The sequence below is a fragment of the Diabrotica virgifera genome, chromosome 7, assembly GCF_917563875.1.
Source record: "Diabrotica virgifera virgifera chromosome 7, PGI_DIABVI_V3a".
Lineage (NCBI taxonomy): Eukaryota > Metazoa > Arthropoda > Insecta > Coleoptera > Chrysomelidae > Diabrotica > Diabrotica virgifera.
In genome coordinates, this window is record NC_065449.1 from 212,261,964 (window position 1) to 212,281,958 (window position 19,995).

The window sequence follows — 19,995 nt, forward strand, 5'->3', positions numbered from 1 at the left end:
CACCTCATTACAGTAAGTCACCACATTTTTATGGAGTGCCGAAAATTCATAAAGCGAACATACCACTTAGACCCATTTGTAGTACCATCAGTTCTCCTTGTAGTGAACTATCAAAATTTTTATTAAACATTATAAAACCATTTGCTAATAATGATGATACATTTATAAAAAATACAAAACATTTTTTAAACAAATTATCAACTATTGAGTTTAATCCAAATAATACTTTAGTAAGTTTTGACATAAACAGTTTATTTACAAATGTGCCATTAGATAAAACTTTAAACATAATCAAAACGAAATTAGAGAATGATGATACATTGACAAATAGGACAAAACTAAATGTATCAGCTATAATGGAGTTATTGACATTATGTACTAATAATACCTATTTTCAACTAAATAATGAATTTTATAAACAAAATTTTGGTCTAGCAATGGGTTCCTCTTTATCTCCATTATTGGCTAATATATTTATGGAGGATTTCGAAACTAATATCATTTATAAACAAAATTTAAAACCCAGTGTATGGTGGAGATATGTAGATGATGTGTTTTCAATATGGCCTCATAGATCAGAATTGTTGGATACATTCCTGAATATTATAAACGATCAAGAAGAGACAATAAAATTTACAATGGAAAAGGAATATAATAACACCCTGCCTTTCCTCGATGTTTTAGTCTCAAAGAAGGATACTGGATATGAGACTCAAGTGTATAGAAAACCAACACATACCAACAGATATCTCAATTACAAATCAAATCACAACATCAGCGTTAAAAAGGGAATCATAAAATCCTTATATGATAGAGCCAAAATTACTTGTTCTAACGAAAATTCATTTTTAGAAGAAAAACAATTCTTAACATCTGTTTTATTAAAAAATGATTATCCTTTATCGTTTATAAATAAGGAATTGTCAAGATTGGATCGAATGGAACAGAACAACATAGAACGGGATCCTACAACATTCACAAGAAATAATACGAGGAAAATATCAATACCATACATAAAAGGACTATCCGAGAAACTTAAAACAATAGGAAATAAATTCAACATTTCAACAACATTCAAAACAAACAACACATTGAGATCTATTCTATCTAAGACTAAACCTAACAATGAACAAGAAAGGACAAAGAATTGTATTTATAAAATACCTTGTGAATGCGAACAGTTTTATATAGGTGAAACATCAAGACCATTAAACGTTAGAATAAGTGAACATCAATCTTATATTAAAAATAGAGAGTTTGATAGATCTCAAATATGTCAACACGCATGGGATAATGAACATAGAGTTCAGTGGAGAGATTCAAGTATAGTCCTGAAAGAAACAGATAGTAAAAAGAGAAAAATCAAAGAAGCGGCTCTAATTATGCTAAACGAAACCAATTGTGTCGCAAATTCCTCGGTGGAATGCAGTAGGATGTGGATACCCATACTGAAAGAGGAAGTCAATAGAAAGAAAATACCACAATTAGTAAGTCAATAGTCGAGTTAGTACATATTTTATATTTTAGTATTACTTATATATCCATATATTATTGATATTATTTATAATTTAAACAAAATTATAGTAAAGTCAGAATTTGGTATTAATTTTGAGAGTAATTTAAATGTAAGACCAAATACTTACGATGTCGGGATAGTATCACGAGGTTTTTTCCTGGTTTTCCCTCGTGATTTACTATGAGATCTCTAACACTAGAATTTTAATGTCACCGTTGCATGTGGTTGTCTTTTTAAAGACAGATCACATGCTATGATTTTTTTTGTGACGGATATTCTTGAGTTGGGGTTGATTTCATGTAATCGAATGAACTATCTTTCAGTAAAGTCGTCCCAGGAACGCAACTCATAAATATTGGCAATATCATTTTAAAGTCTTCTACTTTAAAATGTATCATATGTATCTGAATTGCCGATATAAATGAGTCAAATTAAATAAATTATTAGAAGAATTTTTTTTACTAAGCAACAACATTTTTGTTTCCATTAGTAGTATTTTGTATTTTGACAACGGCACCCGATTTGGGCGTCGAAACGTTAATAAAATTATTTTTTTCATTTTAATTGTGGCTTATTTCCCATATAAATAATTAATCAGAAAACGTGAGGGTCTTCAAACTTTCTCCTATAAAAATTTTGATTCAAACGACTACTTTGAGTTAATTAACTAACAAGAATATCACCTTACAGAACCACCTATATTCTCTAGATTTTCGAGTGACAATCTGCGAGATTTTATTAAGAATCCTAACTTAGACCCTTTTAACATTGAGATTAAGAAATATCACTGCCACAAACAATGTGCTGAACGATGTGTCAAGCTTGTGACACAAGCTTCTGTAGCAGTTTATGGAGCGTATTCGAGGGATGGATTTATAAAAACTCAAATTGATGTCCAGAAAAACGATGCCTCACTTTAATGCTAAATCGGAAGATATCCGTTTACCATATTTTTTTGTAATATTTATATACCTAATTTTGTACTTTGCTTTATATTTATTTTAGTATTAAAAAACTTGGGTGACGTCAGGGAGACGGATAAGTTAGGCTATTTTGTTAAAAATAATGTTTTAGTATACTTTTCTTAAGAGGATAGGTACGTATTTTCGGCTGCAATGCTATTCAAATGGGGATTCATTTTTTTCGAATCCTGAGAAAACTAATAAGTATTTTTGAAAAATTTAAACGCAGAATGAATGATTACGTTATTAGTGAAGGCCGAAAGTCCCTGAGAACTTCTATAATGTTTATTTTAATAAGTTACAGGGGTGAAAAACTAAGAGAAAATTTAGTGTGATTTTTAATTTCAAATATCTCATTCAAAATAAACTTTTTATTTATTCTAAGGGACTTTTTGCCCTCGGTAATAATTTAGTCTTTCATTCTGCGTTTAAATTTTTCAAAAATATTTATTGGTTTTTTTAGGATTCGAAAAAAATGAACACAATGCCGTGGTAATATTTTCCAAATCTATCTTTGTCTTACAACGCACTCAGCCGAATTTAATATTGTCAGCATATATTGTCAGTCAGACACTGACAATCAGTGACAATTTGAAATATTTGACATTGCATCGGGAATATTTTGAGTTATTGATTAAATATTATTGATATATAGTGTATTTGATAAATAATTGATTTAAGACGTGAACTTAATAAAAAGTTATTTATTGTGTATTATTTGTGGAAGATCCAAGCAGAGAATACATCAGGATAATATATTCTGTGATCCAAGTATTTTGTTGTTAAAGATGTTCAAAATTGTAAGCGTTCCATAACAATATATTATTAAAAAATCACTTTAACACTTTTCCTCTTTTCTCGATTGAGTATTAGTTTTTGTTGTACAAATAAATTATTACAATCACTGAATACATAGTTAGTGAAAAAATTATCACATTTATTAACTGAATTAATAATTTGCAATTATAAAAATAACAGTTTTCCAAGAACATTCAAAACCCATCTCTCTAAATTAATGATGACATTTTCAAGTAGAATGACATTCTAGTAATATTTACATATCCATATCAGTGTGAATTTTACTACACGTAATTTGCCGTGTAAAGACAGAAAAAGTAGGGATACACGTAAAATATTTGCGAATTATGTACCCGTAGCCTTAAGTAAAATTTTCAATTGCCTTGTGAAACCAGAAAATATTTTCCAATTTAAACCGAATTTATTTATTCAAGTTTTATAAGGTATTACATTTCCCTTACAAAAGAAATTCGCATATTAATGTATTTTTTCTAATTTTTAGTTGCCGTGGGGGGCAGAAAATATTTTTTTATTTCAACGCAATTTTACTAAAATACTAAATGATGTGTTAGGCAACTTTTGTGAGCTATTACATTTTCGTTTCGAATTTAAAATTTTGTTTGTCTGTTAACATTTTTTCAAAATTTTTAATCGTCTTTGGGGGGGCAGAAGATATTTTCCAATTTCGAAAAAAATTTACCAAAATACTTAACAATTGATTGGGCAACTTTTGTGAGGTATTAATTTTCCATCGCAAATTTTTTTTTTTTTCGCCTTTTTCGATGCACCCTAATGTAAATATATCTGAGTTCAGTCCCCTTCTTTTCTTAAACTCTATGTTATTTAATCTATTTCTTCTTGTTACTCTGCAGCTTCTCCTTAAGAATTCCATCTCTGTTGCTCTTATTTTGTTTTCGGTTTTCTTATTTATTATCCAATTTTCCCACCCATATATGTCGGTATTCGTTGCTTACTGGTATGCCCATTCCTTCGCACTTTCTTTTCTATGGTTTCAGGTTTTTTTCTAATATTTTGAACAGGGTAGGGGAAGTGGAGCAACCCTATAGCAGTCCCTATTGCTCGTTTTGATAGCTGCTTTGTTCTTGTAGAGTGCTTTTACTGCTTTTATTAGTATTCGTGGAACGAATTATTATTATTGCTGTCTTCCATTGCTTCCCATAGCTTGATTCTAGGTATCAGGTCATAGACCTTCTTAAGCCAGATCAACGGATCTATTTTTGGCCATTCTTTTTTTTTTATTAGTTGTTTGGCCGTGTAAATGTGATCTAAATATACTTTTTCGCTGTGAACACTGCCTGGTTTTCTTCGATTTTTTCCTTTATGATCTATTTTTATTTTTTCCTTATGGTCTTTCCGTACAGTTGCTCCATAGACGATATAATGCTGATTCGTCGATAATTTTCGTAGCTTTTATGTTTATTAAATTTAGGTTAAATAGAGCAGATCTTACAAGTAACTGAACATAGTGACAAAAATAATTATTTTAATAGATTTCAACTTACATAAAAAATTTTTCGCTGAACTGTCAGTAATCAATCCTTTCACTAATATTATTTCGAGAATTTTATTTATTTTACCACATAATGCCCATAATGTAAATCGTCTCGGAAGCTTCGTGGTGTAAAAACTTCACCCTGTATTATACAGAGTGTCCCGAAAAGATTGGTCATAAATTATACCACAGTTTCTGGGGTCAAAAATAGGTTGATTGAACCTCACTTACCTACATACAATAGTGCGCACAAAAAAAGTTACAGCCCTTTGAAGTTACAAAATGAAAATCGATTTTTTTTCATATATCGAAAACTTTTAGAGATTTTTGATTGAAAATGGACATGTGTCATTCTTATGGCAGCAACATCTTAAAAAAAAATTTAAGTGAAATTTGCGCACTCCATAAAAATTTTATGGGGGTTTTGTTCCTTTAAACCCCCCCAAACTTTTGTGTACGTTCCAATTAAATTATTATTGTGGCACCATTAGTTAAACACACTATTTTTAAAACTTTTTTGCCTCTTAGTACTTTTTCGATAAGCCAGTGTTTATCGACATCCACCACATATTTGTAATCCACCACATATTTGTATATGTTTAAGTACGATTATAGAGACCTGTTAGAGATAGTGCAAACACTCCTGACCATGGAGCTGCGCGAAGGCGGATATTTTTACGTTGAGTACAGTGCGTTTCGCATGGAAGTGCCAAATTTCGTCTACTGCGCCGTGGTCACGATTTTGAAAAAGAAGCCACATCTTGATAAAAGGTGACTTGTCAACAAAAGACTAAGAGGCAAAAAAGTTTTAAAAACACTGTGTTTAACTAATGGTAACACAATAATAGTTTAATTGGAACGTACACAAACATTTGGGGGGTTGAAAGGAACAAAACCCCCATAAAATTTTTATGTAAATATATTTAAAAAGAAGCCGCATCTCGATAAAAACTTTCTTATCGAATAAATACTAAGAGGCAAAAAGGTTTCAAAAACGTTGTGTTTAACTAATGGTACCACAATAATGTATTAGTTGGAACGTACACAAAAGTTTGGGGGGTTTAAGTTTAAGGGAACAAAACCCCCATAAAATTGTTATGGGGTAGACAGGCTTCACTATAATTTTGTTTAAAGATGTTTCTACCATAAGAATGATACATGTCCATTTTCAATAAAAAATATCTAATAATTTTCGATATATTGAAAAAAATCGATTTTCATTTTGTAACTTCAAAGGGCTGTAACTTTTTTTATGAGCACATTTGAACTAAGGTAAGTTAGGTTCAATCGAACTATTTTTGACCCCAGAATGTGTGGTATAATTTATGACCAATCTTTTCGGGACACCCTGTATATACATCCTTTTAACCCGGGAGCAGTCGCGCTCACTTCTGTCACGTAAGCAGTCTCGTGATGAGAAAAAATCTAACAATATGAATTTAAATACGAATTTAAAACAATTTCTATTTTATAATATTTTTATTTACTTGTGTTAAAAATATCTATTTCTAACAATTTAAAAGCTAATTGGTTCTCACCAAAGCCATAAATTCCACAAAAAAAATTAAAAAAAAAACAAAAAAACTTTAAAAAAAATCCCACGCATTACGACAATCTTCCTCGAGGCAATTACGAGTGGAAAGTTATGTTGCAAAATTTTTCATCAAGTTATCACGGAAAAGGATTTAATGTTAGATTTTTTCTAACGGCGCGACTGCTCCTGTGTTAATAATGGTTATATCTTTCCCTGCGTTAGCAAAAACCCGAAAAATTGGAATTATCTTTAACGCCGTCTAAGATCGAAATACAACAGAAACTTCCAAGAAGCGTTCCCCTAGATAGTCCTGATAGTCCAGATATTAATGAACAAGAAGTCTCTCCTGAGCCTGTTTTGCAATCGCTGCCTTCATTAGTTTCGGAAGTTTCGGAGGAATCCTTGGAACAAAAAAGGTATTCAATGAAATTATCAACAATTTTGTGTATGGGAAAGTTGGACTTTTTAATACCCTCCCCCCTTCCGTCGTAAAGCATCATTTACAGTCGACCCCCCCCCCTCCATGTCATCGTCGCAATTGCATCTCATGGCCCCCATCCTTTAGTGATTTTTTTTTAATTTCATGTTATTTCTGGATTTTTTTAAAGTTAACTCTCAAACTGTATTTACGAATTTCACTGCACAACTAATTATTTCAATAATACTTTTTTATTTTGACAAAAGACACCACTTTTATCGGAGTTGCTGCTTTCTTAACTGCCATCATATCTTGATACTTATTTTGTTTTGATTTCGATGCCATTTCTTTTATTAAGTATAGTAAATACAATGCATTAACTAAATAGAACACAATATTTTTTTCGTTCTTTAGAATTGTTTCACATACAGTATTCAGTAAATAAATGAACTTACAATTTAATATTTATTGCTTCCAGACGTTGTTCTATACAGTGCTAGTCAAAAGTCCGTACCCCCCTCGTATATTTTGAATGGTTATACCTATAATAGTGAAATTTGGAGGGAGAAAATACACGGACGTAAGCTTCTTAACTAGTTATGACAGGTGACGTAATTATGACAGATGACTTTACAGTGCCACTGTGACAGATAATTTTAAATGGGACCTTATGGCAAGTGATACCTCGTTTGAAAGGTATTGAAAATACCTATTCAGTCATACTAATGTTGTTTGAGTTTAAGCTAATTTTGATGAATAAATGAAATAAATATAAAATGTTAGTTTCGCATTTAATTAATAAAAATTCAAAATTCCGCATATGATTACTTGTCAAAAAGGTTGACGTTGACGTAAAAACTACTAGAGAATTGAAAATCGTCAACTTTTTTGACAAAAAAACCATAGGCGGACATTCGAATTTTTATTAATTAAATGCGAAACTACAATTTTATATGTATTAATTTAATTTATTCACCAAAATCAAAATCAACTAAAACCCAAAAAAATTAGTATGACTGAATAGGTATTTTGAATACCTTTCAAACGAAGTATCACTTGCCAGAAGGTCCCATTTAAAATTATCGGTCACAGTGGCTCTGTAACGTCATCTGTCACTATTACGTCACCTGTCATGACTAGTTAAGAAGCTTACGTCCGTTTATTTCCTCCCTCCAAATTTCACTATTATAGGTATAACCGTTCAAAAGATACGAGGGGGGGGGGTACGGACTTTTGACTAGCATTGTATAAAAGCGTTTGTTACCTATTACCTATCTGATACTTTTAATAATGTTGCCCTCTGTTAAAAAATTATATTTAGACAGCTACAAATTTAAATATGTGCACTCATGGCCCTCTCCCCGTGTCGGATACCGTCGTAATAAGCAAAGTCCCCCTCCCCCTTTTCTACGACGTAGTTTATGGATGTTCCCTATGTTAATGCATTATCATTGTTTTCACTGGATGATTTTCTCGCTACGGATTTTTTCTTTATTTCGATTCACAGTCCAAAATTCGAAGTATCTTTAACGCTCTTTAGAGAAGATAATTTCAAACTTTTTTTAGTGCGTTACCAAATTTTGTTTCCATTCCAATAAATACTATTAAAAATAAAACGCAGATAGAAACATATATACAGATAATCTTCTTCCTCTTCTTAAATTGCCCTCTCCTCAATTGACAGTCCATTGTCGGGTGTTTCTTAGTCATCTTAGAATTTTTCTTCCTAGTCCTCTCTTCCCTCGATCTATCCTTTCACTATTAGTTGAGCATATTGGTACTTATTATTATTTCCCAGTATGTGGCCTAGGTATGATGTTTTTCTAACTTTTATCGTTTTGAATAGTTTTTGTTCCTATGCAGCACTTCTTCGTTTGAATGTGCGATGTCCATGAAATTTTGATGATTCTCCGGTAGATTTACATTTCAAAGGCTTCCAGTTTATTTACGGTTGATGATTTAAGGGTCCACGTTTCAACTGCATAGAAAAAAGTCGACCAGACGTAGTATTTTGATAAAGGTAGTCGAGTTTCGATTTTATTCGAGATTCACATATAGTCCAGGGCGCATCTGTTTTGAGATGGACGTTGAGAGGTGACTCAAATTTTTTTATAGAAATTGCTTGAAAATAACTAAAATAATAATATTTGAGTTATCCTCCCACTCAAAATGGTCCGGAACATTGTTTAAATAATCAAAATGTCAAAATATGAAGGAAAAATTCGATTTTTTTATTGGTTTTTTGATTATAACTTTAAAACTATTCATTTCTGAGAAAAGTTGTACTGACATAAAAGTTGCACAATTAAATTTCCTACAATATAGAATTGGTTAAAAATTTAAAAAATAGTCACCCTTGTTGCAAAATAGCAATTGTTGCGAAAAAATCCATACAAAAACAAGTAGTGGCATTTTACGTTTTTCAACCATTTATGCTAAACTTAGGACCTTCATATTTTACCCAGAAAAACTTTATGATATAGTAAAAGAACACTGTTCATTTCATTAAGTACGGTTAACAGATTTTGCAAAATAAATTTTGCAATCCAGCTTTCGCAAAAAAAATTCATTTTTTAAAATGTTGCAGGACTGAAAATATAGCAGAGAGCAAGTTGAATTTCTTTTTCCTTATAGAAGTGTACTGTACCTTTCTTTTGCAATTTGCAAAATTAAAATCGATTAATTACCACGGCGTCAGGAAATTTTTTAAATAAACATTAATTTTTGGTGCTACGCGCAGGACAGCGGTGTTCGATTCACACAAGTTGTTTTCGGCCAAAATTTCTTCCAATCTTTATCTAATATATTATTTTCTTACTCTATATTTTGTTGTATTTTAATATTTTAATTCCACAAAAATCAAACTAATTTTATTATTGTTTGTGAAATATTGTTTAAATAATTGCCTTTGTTTAAAAATAATAAACTTTTATTCTCTAAGTTAAAATATATGAACAAAGAAAGTTTTTGCTAAAAAAAGTGTTATTTCCAAGGGAAGAGTACGTGTTTTTATTTTGCAATAAACAAATTTATTTATTTATATCGAAATGTAATAAAAATTAAAATGTATCAATCATTATCAAACGTCATTGGAATGCCCAATCAGAGCAAACTATCCGCTGTCCTGCGCGTAGCACCAATAATTAATGTTTATTTAAAAAAATTCCTGACGCCGTGGTAGTTAATCGATTTTAATTTTGCAACTTTCAAATAAAAGGTACAGTACACTTCTATATGCAAAAAAAGTTTCAACTTGCTATCTGCTTTATTTTCAGTCCTGTAGCATTTTGAAAAAATGAATTTTTTTTTGAGAAAGCTGGATTGCAAAATTTATTTTGCAAAATCTATCGAACCATTCTTAATGAAATTTACAGTATTGCTTTACTGTATCATAAAGTTTTTCTGGGTGAAATATGAAGGTCCTAAGTGTAGCATAAATGGTTGAAAAGGTAAAATGCCAATACTTGTTTTTGTATGTTTTTTTCGCAATTATTGCTATTTTGCAACAAGTATGACTATTTTTTAAATTTTTAACCAATTATATATTATAGTAAATTTAATTAAGCAACTTTTATGTCAGTATAACTTTTCTCGGAAATGAATACTTTTAAAGTTATAATCAAAAAACGAAGAAAAAAATCGAATTTTTCCTTCATTTTTTGACATTTTGATTATTTAAACAATGTTCCGGACCTTTTTGAGAGGGAGGATAACTCAAATATTATTATTTGAGTTATTTTCAAGCAATTTCTGAAAAAAAATTTGAGTCACCTCTCAACGTCCAAATGTAGGTACTAATATTTTTACAGATGCACCCTGGTCTAATAGCAATCTTTTATTTTTTCTGGCCTTGTCTATTCTCGATCTTATTTCTAGATCAGGATTAAGGCTGCGATAATGGATGCAACATCACAGATACCTACGTAAATTTATTGACCTGTTCTAAAATGGGCCCGTTTATTGTGCACGGTTGACGTACTTTTTGGTTCGTTCATATTGACATCACTTTGGTTTTCTTAATGTTTATTTTCATACTAAATTGCTCACAGACCGAGCTTGTCCTGTCAATGAGTTGTTTGTAAACCCAAGCCGGAATCCGCAATCAACACCGTATCATCGTATCTGATGCTGTTGATGTTTACGCCATTCACCTTGACTCCATCCTTGGAATCCACCAGTGACTCTTTAAATAGAAACCCAGACTAAAGATAGCAGTGGTGACAAAGCACATCCTTGTCTAACTCCCATCCTAATTTCTACTTATGCGAACGTAGCCTTCGATCCTAACTCCGACCTTTTGGTTATAGTACAAGTTTTTTAGTAGTTTGATGACTTTCCCATTTAAACCAATCTCTTGCAAACGTTCTGTAGAGGAACCGATATAAGGTCGACCTATCTGTATATCGGATAAAAATTATTGGATATGTATTTTAGCATGTTAACAATTACAAAAAACAAGGGGTGCCCAATCTTATGTTGTTCTAACTATTTAATTAATAATTAAAAAATGACTTTTTTTATAAATACAAAAAAAGTTTTCCGACCCGGGCATATATCATTTTAGATTTTTTGGATCATTCTAAACAAAAAAGGTCTTTTGCAATTTTTCTCTAGAGTTGATCGTTTTCGAGTTATAAACAATTTAAAACTGAAAAAGGAACGAAAGATGAGATTTTCAAGGCTCAAAAACACAAGTAAAAAATATCATTTATCTACTCCTACTCTATGTCATATTATGTGTAAGTAAGTGCGTGAAGTGTTTAAAGTGTGCGTGAAGTAACAATGTATTTTAAATGGGACTTACTTTTTCGCTCTGTTTTTAACACACTTTTATATGGTTCTTTTCATGAGAATTTTTCAGTGCGTCACAAATGATAGAAAAAAAAAGTAAGTCCGTGATAATATACATTTATAACATTTATTCTAACATGACATTTTAGTTAAATCTGACAGTTGTCAAATTTTATTTGCAATTGGGCATAAAAACAAATCATTTGTCTTTATTGCATTTATAAAATGGTATTTTCTTTGATTTGTATAGTCTTATAAATTGTACAGATTATATTCGTAGATATATTATAATAATTCGTAAATAATTTTTTTTACACATTTATTTTTGCCATCTATTGACCTATTGACTAATTATATTATAATTAGTAAAAACATTTTTTTCTGTTATAGCGTCATCTATCGACAACTAGAATAATCACCGAACTAGAATAATTACCAAAGTAATCATACCAAGTACTTGTGCCTTTTTTTCTGTCATATACAATTTAATGCGTTAGAAAGAAATCGAAAACTGTGACGCACTGAAAAATGCTCATGAGAAAAAGCATATAATCAAATATCCTTAACTTTCGCGTTGACATGGTGATGACATAATGAGCAATAAATTACGACAAAAGCTTTGACAGTTTTGTGGTTTGAAAGAAGTTAGAATTTTTAAATGTCAAAGTTCTAAAAATTGTAGAATAGAAATGAATTTCAGTGACGAAGAGTTACAGTTTTTTTTATTTGTTTATGGTAGAGTAGATAAAATATTGTATGAAATTGTGCGTGAAGTACTTTTTGCGAACTTACGCGATGTATAGCACTCGCTCCGCTGTCGCTCGTGCTCTAAATATCGCGTGCGTTCGCAAAAAGCATACTTCACGAACTGTTTCATAAATAACTACATATTTTGTAATCATCAAAAGAATCTAAATTTAAGTTCAAACTTTCTTTTATCAGGTCTCGATAAGAATTTTAGCCATGTTATCTAGGCATTAAATTGTTAATTGGTCGAATTGAATAAATGAACATTTACCACTACATTATTAACTTTGTTTGTTAAGGAAGCCTCGCACTGGAGAGAATTCCTACATGTCATTTTTTCTTCTAATTGTCATAAAATTTACGAGACTGGCATTAACAGCTAAAAAACAATGTTTCAAAATGAAATAAGTCCAAAATATTTATCAAGAACTGATAGAATAAGGTTTGCACTTGAATTTAAGTACTTCGTAATTTCAAAAAGGATATTTTTTACTTATGTTTTTGAGCCTTGAAAATCGTCAAATTTCGTTCTTTTTTCAGTTTTAGATTGTTTATAACTCGAAAACGTTCAAATTTGGAGAAAAATTACAAAATACCTTTTTTGTTTACAATAATCCAAAAAATCTGAAATAATGTCGGCCGTGTCGAAAAATTTTTTTTAAAAATTTCTAAAAAGTCATTTTTTAATTATTAATTAATTATAGGTAATGTCCGAGTGGTATATTACTTGACAAATAATGACATGATTTCGAAGTCAGTTAAGTATGATATAATGCCCTAGGGCGTTATTTTGAAAAATAATTTTTGCAATGTTTTGTAATTTTATAAAAGCTTTTCGATTATCTCTTGACTTTTTGACTGCTTAGGGCCGGTATTTCAACAGCTACTTAAGCTTTTGCTTAGCTAAGCCCGTGTCAAAAGTTAAGGAGAGACTTAAGCTGGGTGCGGTATTTCCATAATTTCCTTAACTAAATTGGCCTCAACTAGAAAGTTGATTGGTTTGGTACCTCTGAATACGTCAAAATGCCAGAACTAACTGTTCTGAGGTAAAAACCACTACTGTTGGCATTTAATTTTATCTTGTCATCTGTATCAGTGTCATTTACTTGTGATTTACTTCACTTAATAGGGCTTTTCATTCACAGTCATTTGTTTCGAGCTTCTGTCATGTGTCGTCTAATATTAATATATCTACGTCATACGTTATTGGTATTGCCAATGATACAAACCAAAGACGTATGTCGTAGATATATTAATATTATGTGACACACGACAGAAGCTCGAAACAAATGACAATCGATAAAAAGCCCTATTTTGTGTACATGGTACATGTGTTGTTAGTATATTGTGTATACTTTCTCTGGTTATATTTTTATTTGTCAGATTTGTCAAAATGACAGCGACTGTTTCTCTTTGTTGACTAATCAGTTATTTAGTTATAATATGTTTGATTTCGCGTTAGAGATAAATAGTCCTGTCGCCAGGGGGGGTACAACGGCCTCGTTAATTCAGATGGACTTACTCAAGTTTTTTTTATGTATTTTGACCCGTAGAACACGAATTTTTTGGGTAACAGTTGATCCGGATGTCGATAAGATTGTTATAGACCAAGAACTTGAGGAATCAAATAACAGCGATTTTTGGCAAAACAAAACAATATTTTGTATTTTTTGGGCCATTTTAAGTAAAAAATATTTCTACAAGTTTTTTCGTAGGATGCACAGTTTTCGAGATAAACGCGGTTGAACTTTAAAAAAATCGAAAAATTGCAATTTTTGAACCCGAATAACTTTTGATTAAAAAATAAAATAGCAAGTCTGCTTACCGCATTTGAAAGTTTAAGTCAAATTATATCGGTTTTGATTATTTGCATTGGTAAAAATTTATTTTTTTATTGTTTAACAAAGCTATAAACACGTAGGGTTTCCCGTGCTTTTACATGCGTTTTAACGCATGTAACGTAGAAATAGTCTTGATTGCACTAGTACCTATTCTACCTACTCGTTCGATTTTAAATGAGAAATCATAGAAACATCACTCACGCACTAGTTGTTTGTAGCTTTGTTTAGCAATAACACAATAAATTTTTAGCAATGCAAATAATCAAAACCGACATAATTTGACTTGAACTTTCAAAGGCGCTAAGCAGAATTGCTATTTTGTTTTTTAATCAAAAGTTATTCGGGTTTAAAAATTGCAGTTTTTCGATTTTTTGAAAGTTCAACCGCGTTTATCTCGAAAACTGTGCATCCTACTAAAAAACTTGTAGAAATATTTTTTGCTTAAAATGACCCAAAAAATACAAAATATTGTTTTGTTTTGCCAAAAATCGCTGTTATTTGATTCCTCAAGTTCTTGGTCTATAACAATCTTATCGACATCCGGATCAACTGTTACCCAAAAAATTCGTGTTCTACGGGTCAAAATACATAAAAAAAATTTGGGTAAGTCCATCTGAATTAACGAGGCCGTTGTACCCCCCCTGGCGACAGGACTATAAAAAATTGTAGTAGTTCCGTATGACACAAAATCTAGGCATGGGATAAAAAAGTTTATTTGAAGAAAGTATATTTTTTTGTTCTTCTTAATGGCGGCACAGGCTCGTTTGTTTAATATTGTATTTAGTTATGGAGTAATTTCCACATACTAACATATTTCTCAAATTGGGCTTTGTACCGACATTCTTTACTATATTATACCCCATTCCACGAATATACGACTCTCTTGGATTATCGCGACAACGAATATTTTACTATGCAAAATATGAAGGACGAAAGTAAATTGCAAATTGTTGTTTATTGAAGTAATTATTAGAGCAAAATACTTTCGTACTTCTTATGTTGCACACTAAAATATTCGTCGTCGCGATAATCCAAAACAGTCGTATATTCGTGGAATAAACCATACGAATATGTGTGCCAAATATCTCTACAAAATATTAAAAATTTAAGCCGCACTCTTGGACCGCGTTTTCCGTTTTGATGACACGCTACTGTAGCCTCTTAAAATTACAAATTGGAATGTAAGTTTACTTTTGTAAAATAAATATACCAAGCATTGTAGAAATAAATAATTTTCAAGTGAATACACCTTCTAAATGGATTATGAATTTTAATAATAGTTAATAATCCAACAATAACGTTATTACGCAAAAGTTGGTTTTCAAAATAACTAATTGTTAATCTATAGAAATAACCTCAAAAAACAATAAACAAATGTTATTAAGCAAAGGCTCTCCCTCGCGAGTTTAAAATTATGTGGTTTAAGCCTACGCTTAAGCCTCAAATTGAAGTGGAAATACAGGCATCTAAGCTTAAGCTCAGGCTTAAAGTAAGCTTTAGCTTAAGTGCGGTTGGAAATACCGGCTCTTAGTGTCAAAATTACTATATTAGTCAATTAAATAATTGTTTCTTCGTTTGTATAGATGTACGCTCAGTGAAGGCTTCTCTAAGATTCAATCGATGTCAGCCCCTCTAAAATTACCCAAAGTAGATCTCAATACATATACGAAAAAAATTGAAGAACGAAAACTGGTTGAACTGCCTGATATCAGAGCATACGTCACGCGAGAGTGCCATTCAGATGAGGATGAAAAAAAGGAAAAATTGAGAAAAAAGAAAGATAAAGAGAGAAGAAGTAAAGAAAAAAAGTATTTATAGTTTGTTATAAGACAGTGTTTGTTTACTAAAATATTGTAGATATAAACAGTGGCGCTACTCGAGGGAGAATTACAACAATTACAGTCGAAAACGGAAAAAAAAATTTGTAATAAAATTTATTTGTTCCGAATGTACTTTTCAAGTAAAGTAACAAATAAAAACTAAAAATCTCTTAATATAATAAAACAGCGGTATATAGTCTAGCAGTAAAATATAGAACGCTTACATGAATATTTTCATTATCTATAGACGTCAAACTATTCTTGTTCTTCCATCTACACCAATGGGATTCAGGACGATGGCGGTTCCTTTTCCTTGGTCTTGGCTTCTCCAATGGGCAGTGGACAATGTTTGTTCCAGGCCCTGGACGTTTGGCTGTTACCGTACCCAAATTTTGAAATTTTTCGTAAATTGCTAAAACGAAAAACTGTACGCGAAATCCGGCAAGATTAACTCGAACACACTGTACAATTTTGGAAGATCCTACTGCCAACCGCGCCAATTACAAAACTCGAGAGCCGAAAGCGGGTTTTAAAAAAATGTTTTGAAGTCAAATTTATTTCTTCGGGGCGTACATTTCAGGTAAAGTAAAAACCACAAACTAAAAAGCTTATACAGTGGTACATATTTTATAGTCCTGTCTTCTTGAGCAATTTGGGTATGCCAGAGACGTAACTGGAGAGCAATACAACTGTAGAAAAATAGGCGATTGGAATGGCTCAGTATGCATATTCTGTCGTTTTCTTTCTATACCATTGAGTTTTCTTTATACATAATATGATATATTTATACTTATACTTATGATCCTGAATATCCAGAAAACTAGTTCCCGTTCAGTTCATCTCTTCTTCGTGTTGTTATACAGGGTGTAACAAAAATACAGGTCATAAATTTAATCACATATTCTGAGACCAAAAATAGTTCGATTGAACCTAACTTACCTTAGTACAAATGTGCACATAAAAAAAGTTATAGCCCCTTTAAGTTACAAAATGAAAATCAATTTTTTCCAATATATCGAAAACTATTAGAGATTTTTTATTGAAAATGGACATGTGACATTCTTATGGCAGTAGCATCTTAAAAATTATAGTGGACACCCCATTAAAATTTTATGGGTGTTTTGTTCTTTGAACCTCCCCCACCCCCAAACTTTTGTGTACGTTCCAATTAAATTATTATTGTAGTACCATTAGTTAAACACAATGTTTTTAAAACTTTTTTGGCTCTTAGTACTTTTTCGAAAAGTCAGTTTTTATCGAGATATTTTGAATATTTGTCAAATCCACCACATATTTGTATATGGTTAAGTACGATTATGGAGACTTGGTAGTAATATGAAAATTTATGTACGACTTACATTTTTAGGTATATTTTGAACCATATTAAAAAAGAAGCCACATCTCGATAAAAGATGCCTTCTCGAAAAAATACAAAGAGGCAAAAAAGTTTTGAAAACACTGTTTAACTAATGGTACCGCAGTAATATTTTAATTGGAACGTACACAAACATTTGGGGGGTTTAAAAGAACAAAACCCCCATAACATTTTTATATAAACATATTAAAAAATAGCCCTCAACTCGATAAAAACTGACTTATCGAAAAAAAAGAGGCAAAAAAGTTTTAAGAATATTGAATTTAACTAATGGTACCACAATAATAATTTAATTGAGACGTACATACAAGTTAGGGGGGGGGTTTAAGGGAACAAAACCCCCATAAATTTTTTATGGGCTGCACAAATTTCACTATAATTTTTCTTTAAGATGCTCCTGCCATAAGAATGCCACATGTCCATTTTCAATAAAAAATTTCTAATAGTTTTCGATATATTCGAAAAGATCGATTTTCATTTTGTAACTTCAAAGGGCTGTAACTTTTTTTATGTGCATATTTGTACTAAGGTAAGTTAGGTTCATTCGAACTATTTTTGGTCCCAGAATATTTGATTTAATGACCTGTATTTTTGTTACACCCTGTATATTAGGTATTGTACCCTTGATTATTTCATGTGATGTTTGAAATAAAATCTTGTAAATACTCATTTCTAATTTTATTCTGTGGCTGATCTGGTTTTTTAAACCATAGGTCTTGCAACTTACATTCTTAGATATTCTTACAGATATGACAGTCAATGAGGGTATTTGGCTTCGAATTCCATCCTACTACATCGATTTACTTGATATTTTCACAGTTAGGGAATAGCTCAAGAAACAAAGTCTACCCTATATACTATGGCGCTTTTAACTTGGGGGCGGTTTCCACCTCTTCAAGGGGGTGGAAATTTTTTTTGTCAAAATAACTTCGGAACTGGCTGGAGAACCTAATTCTGTGCAAAAACTGTTCTATATTTTTTTTTTGAAAACTCAATACTTTTTGAGTTATTCGTGGTTGAAAATTGGCCATTTTTGATTGAAAAATGACTATCTAACTAAAAAAAAACTATATAAAACATTTTTGTAGCTTATAAAAAAAAGAGATAGATATGGTAGGTGAAAAGAGTTTGTTTTTTTGGTGCATATACTCAAAAATGAGAAGTATATTTAACCCCCCATCCACCAGAATTTAAATGCATCGTTTTCCTTCTACAATACCTTTTATTATAGTGTTATTTCTATGTTCAATAAGTTGAATGGGTTTAAAATAAATGGTTTTTGAAAAAAAAAACAAGATCAAATTATAGAGCGCATTTTTAAATTTTCTTTAAAAACGGTACAAAAATGTAGGGTTCTTTTAAATAAAAATTTTGTTTTTATTTTTAATCACTGTATCTCATCATTTTCAAGGAGAAAAAGTAATATTTTAAAGGAAATTTAAAAATGCGCTCCATAATTTGATCTTATTTTTTTTTTCAAAAACCATTCATTTTAAACCCGTCCAACTTTTTAAACATACATAGAAATAACACTAAGATTTTCGCAAAAAAACCGTTCGAATAGGTGTTATGTTTCAATGAAAATGGCCAATTTTCAACCACGAATAACTCAAAAAATATTGAGTTTTCAAAAAAAATTATAGAATAGTTTTTGCTTAGAATTAGGTTCTCTAGCTACTTCCATAGTTATTTTAACCAAAAAATTGAGCTCTGTTCGTTGGCAGTTTTTCTTTTGTAAACAACTAAAGGTTTCAACTTGAATATTGACCTAATTAGTACTCACTTAATTTGTGTCCTTTTTTAATGTCTTTTTTTAAACTTGTTTCCAATTGATGCTTTTTAAAACTGTAGTAAAATAATGTTCAACAATGCCAACTTTATGAGGAACTGAATTTTATTATTATTTTTTTATTTTTCCAAGGTAAGAAAGATCTGTCAGTATTGGAGGGATCTAAAACACATCATAGAAAATACAATAGTAGTACCTTAAAAATATAAATAACAAATATTATTCCTAAGTACTTACTCACTCTCCTGCAAATACTGCCACTGCTTATATATTTAGATTATTTCAGGTTAGCTAAATGTTTTATTAAATATTATTAAATGATAAACTGCCCATGAAAGTCTTTTCTTTTTTAATCAGTTTTTTCGAAAGGTTATATCTATATTATTTGTTTAAAGGCGCAGAATGGAATTTGTCCACATTGTATAGTTACTCTACCAAACAGTAATGGTATGCAACTTTTACTGTGCTATGACAATGAGGGTGTGTACGTTAACACGTACGGTAGGATAGCTAAAAATATGTTGCTCCAGGTATGTACGTTTTTCTTTATTTTATATTCACTTTTAGACTTACGATAATTATCATTTCCAATATTTTTCGGTTATCTAGATGTATCTAAAGGTATTTCGCAATATAATTTTTAATGTTTCTCTTCTACTCGTTCCATGAAATCAATGTCATGATTTGAAAAATATATTTATGTTAACCAAACAAATTTTTCTTCTGATACCGACTCCACTAATGAAGGTTGGCTATAACGATTGCAAATTATTGACCCTCTTTACTTAGATTGGTCGTACGAAATCAGGAACCTTCAGGCGTTCATGTACAACAAATTTGCTTATTAAGGTCAAACATAATAAATATTATGATCATATATCATAAATTATG

General features: G+C 30.9%; 1 protein-coding gene across 13 annotated transcripts in view; it reads left to right on the forward strand.

Annotated features, from left to right (window-relative positions):
* The window catches only part of LOC114340505 (serine/threonine-protein kinase mig-15), a 315,391-nt gene that overhangs the window by 280,265 nt on the left and 15,131 nt on the right, over positions 1–19,995 (forward strand). For 12 of the 13 annotated variants that reach the window (XM_028291254.2, XM_028291296.2, XM_028291262.2 and 9 more), the window contains one exon: positions 19,500–19,634. In XM_028291254.2, the coding sequence (XP_028147055.1) occupies positions 19,500–19,634 (135 nt within the window). Of the gene's footprint in view, positions 1–15,703; positions 15,843–19,499; positions 19,635–19,995 lie in introns of those variants that run through there. The other variant, XM_028291310.2, reaches the window with a different exon arrangement.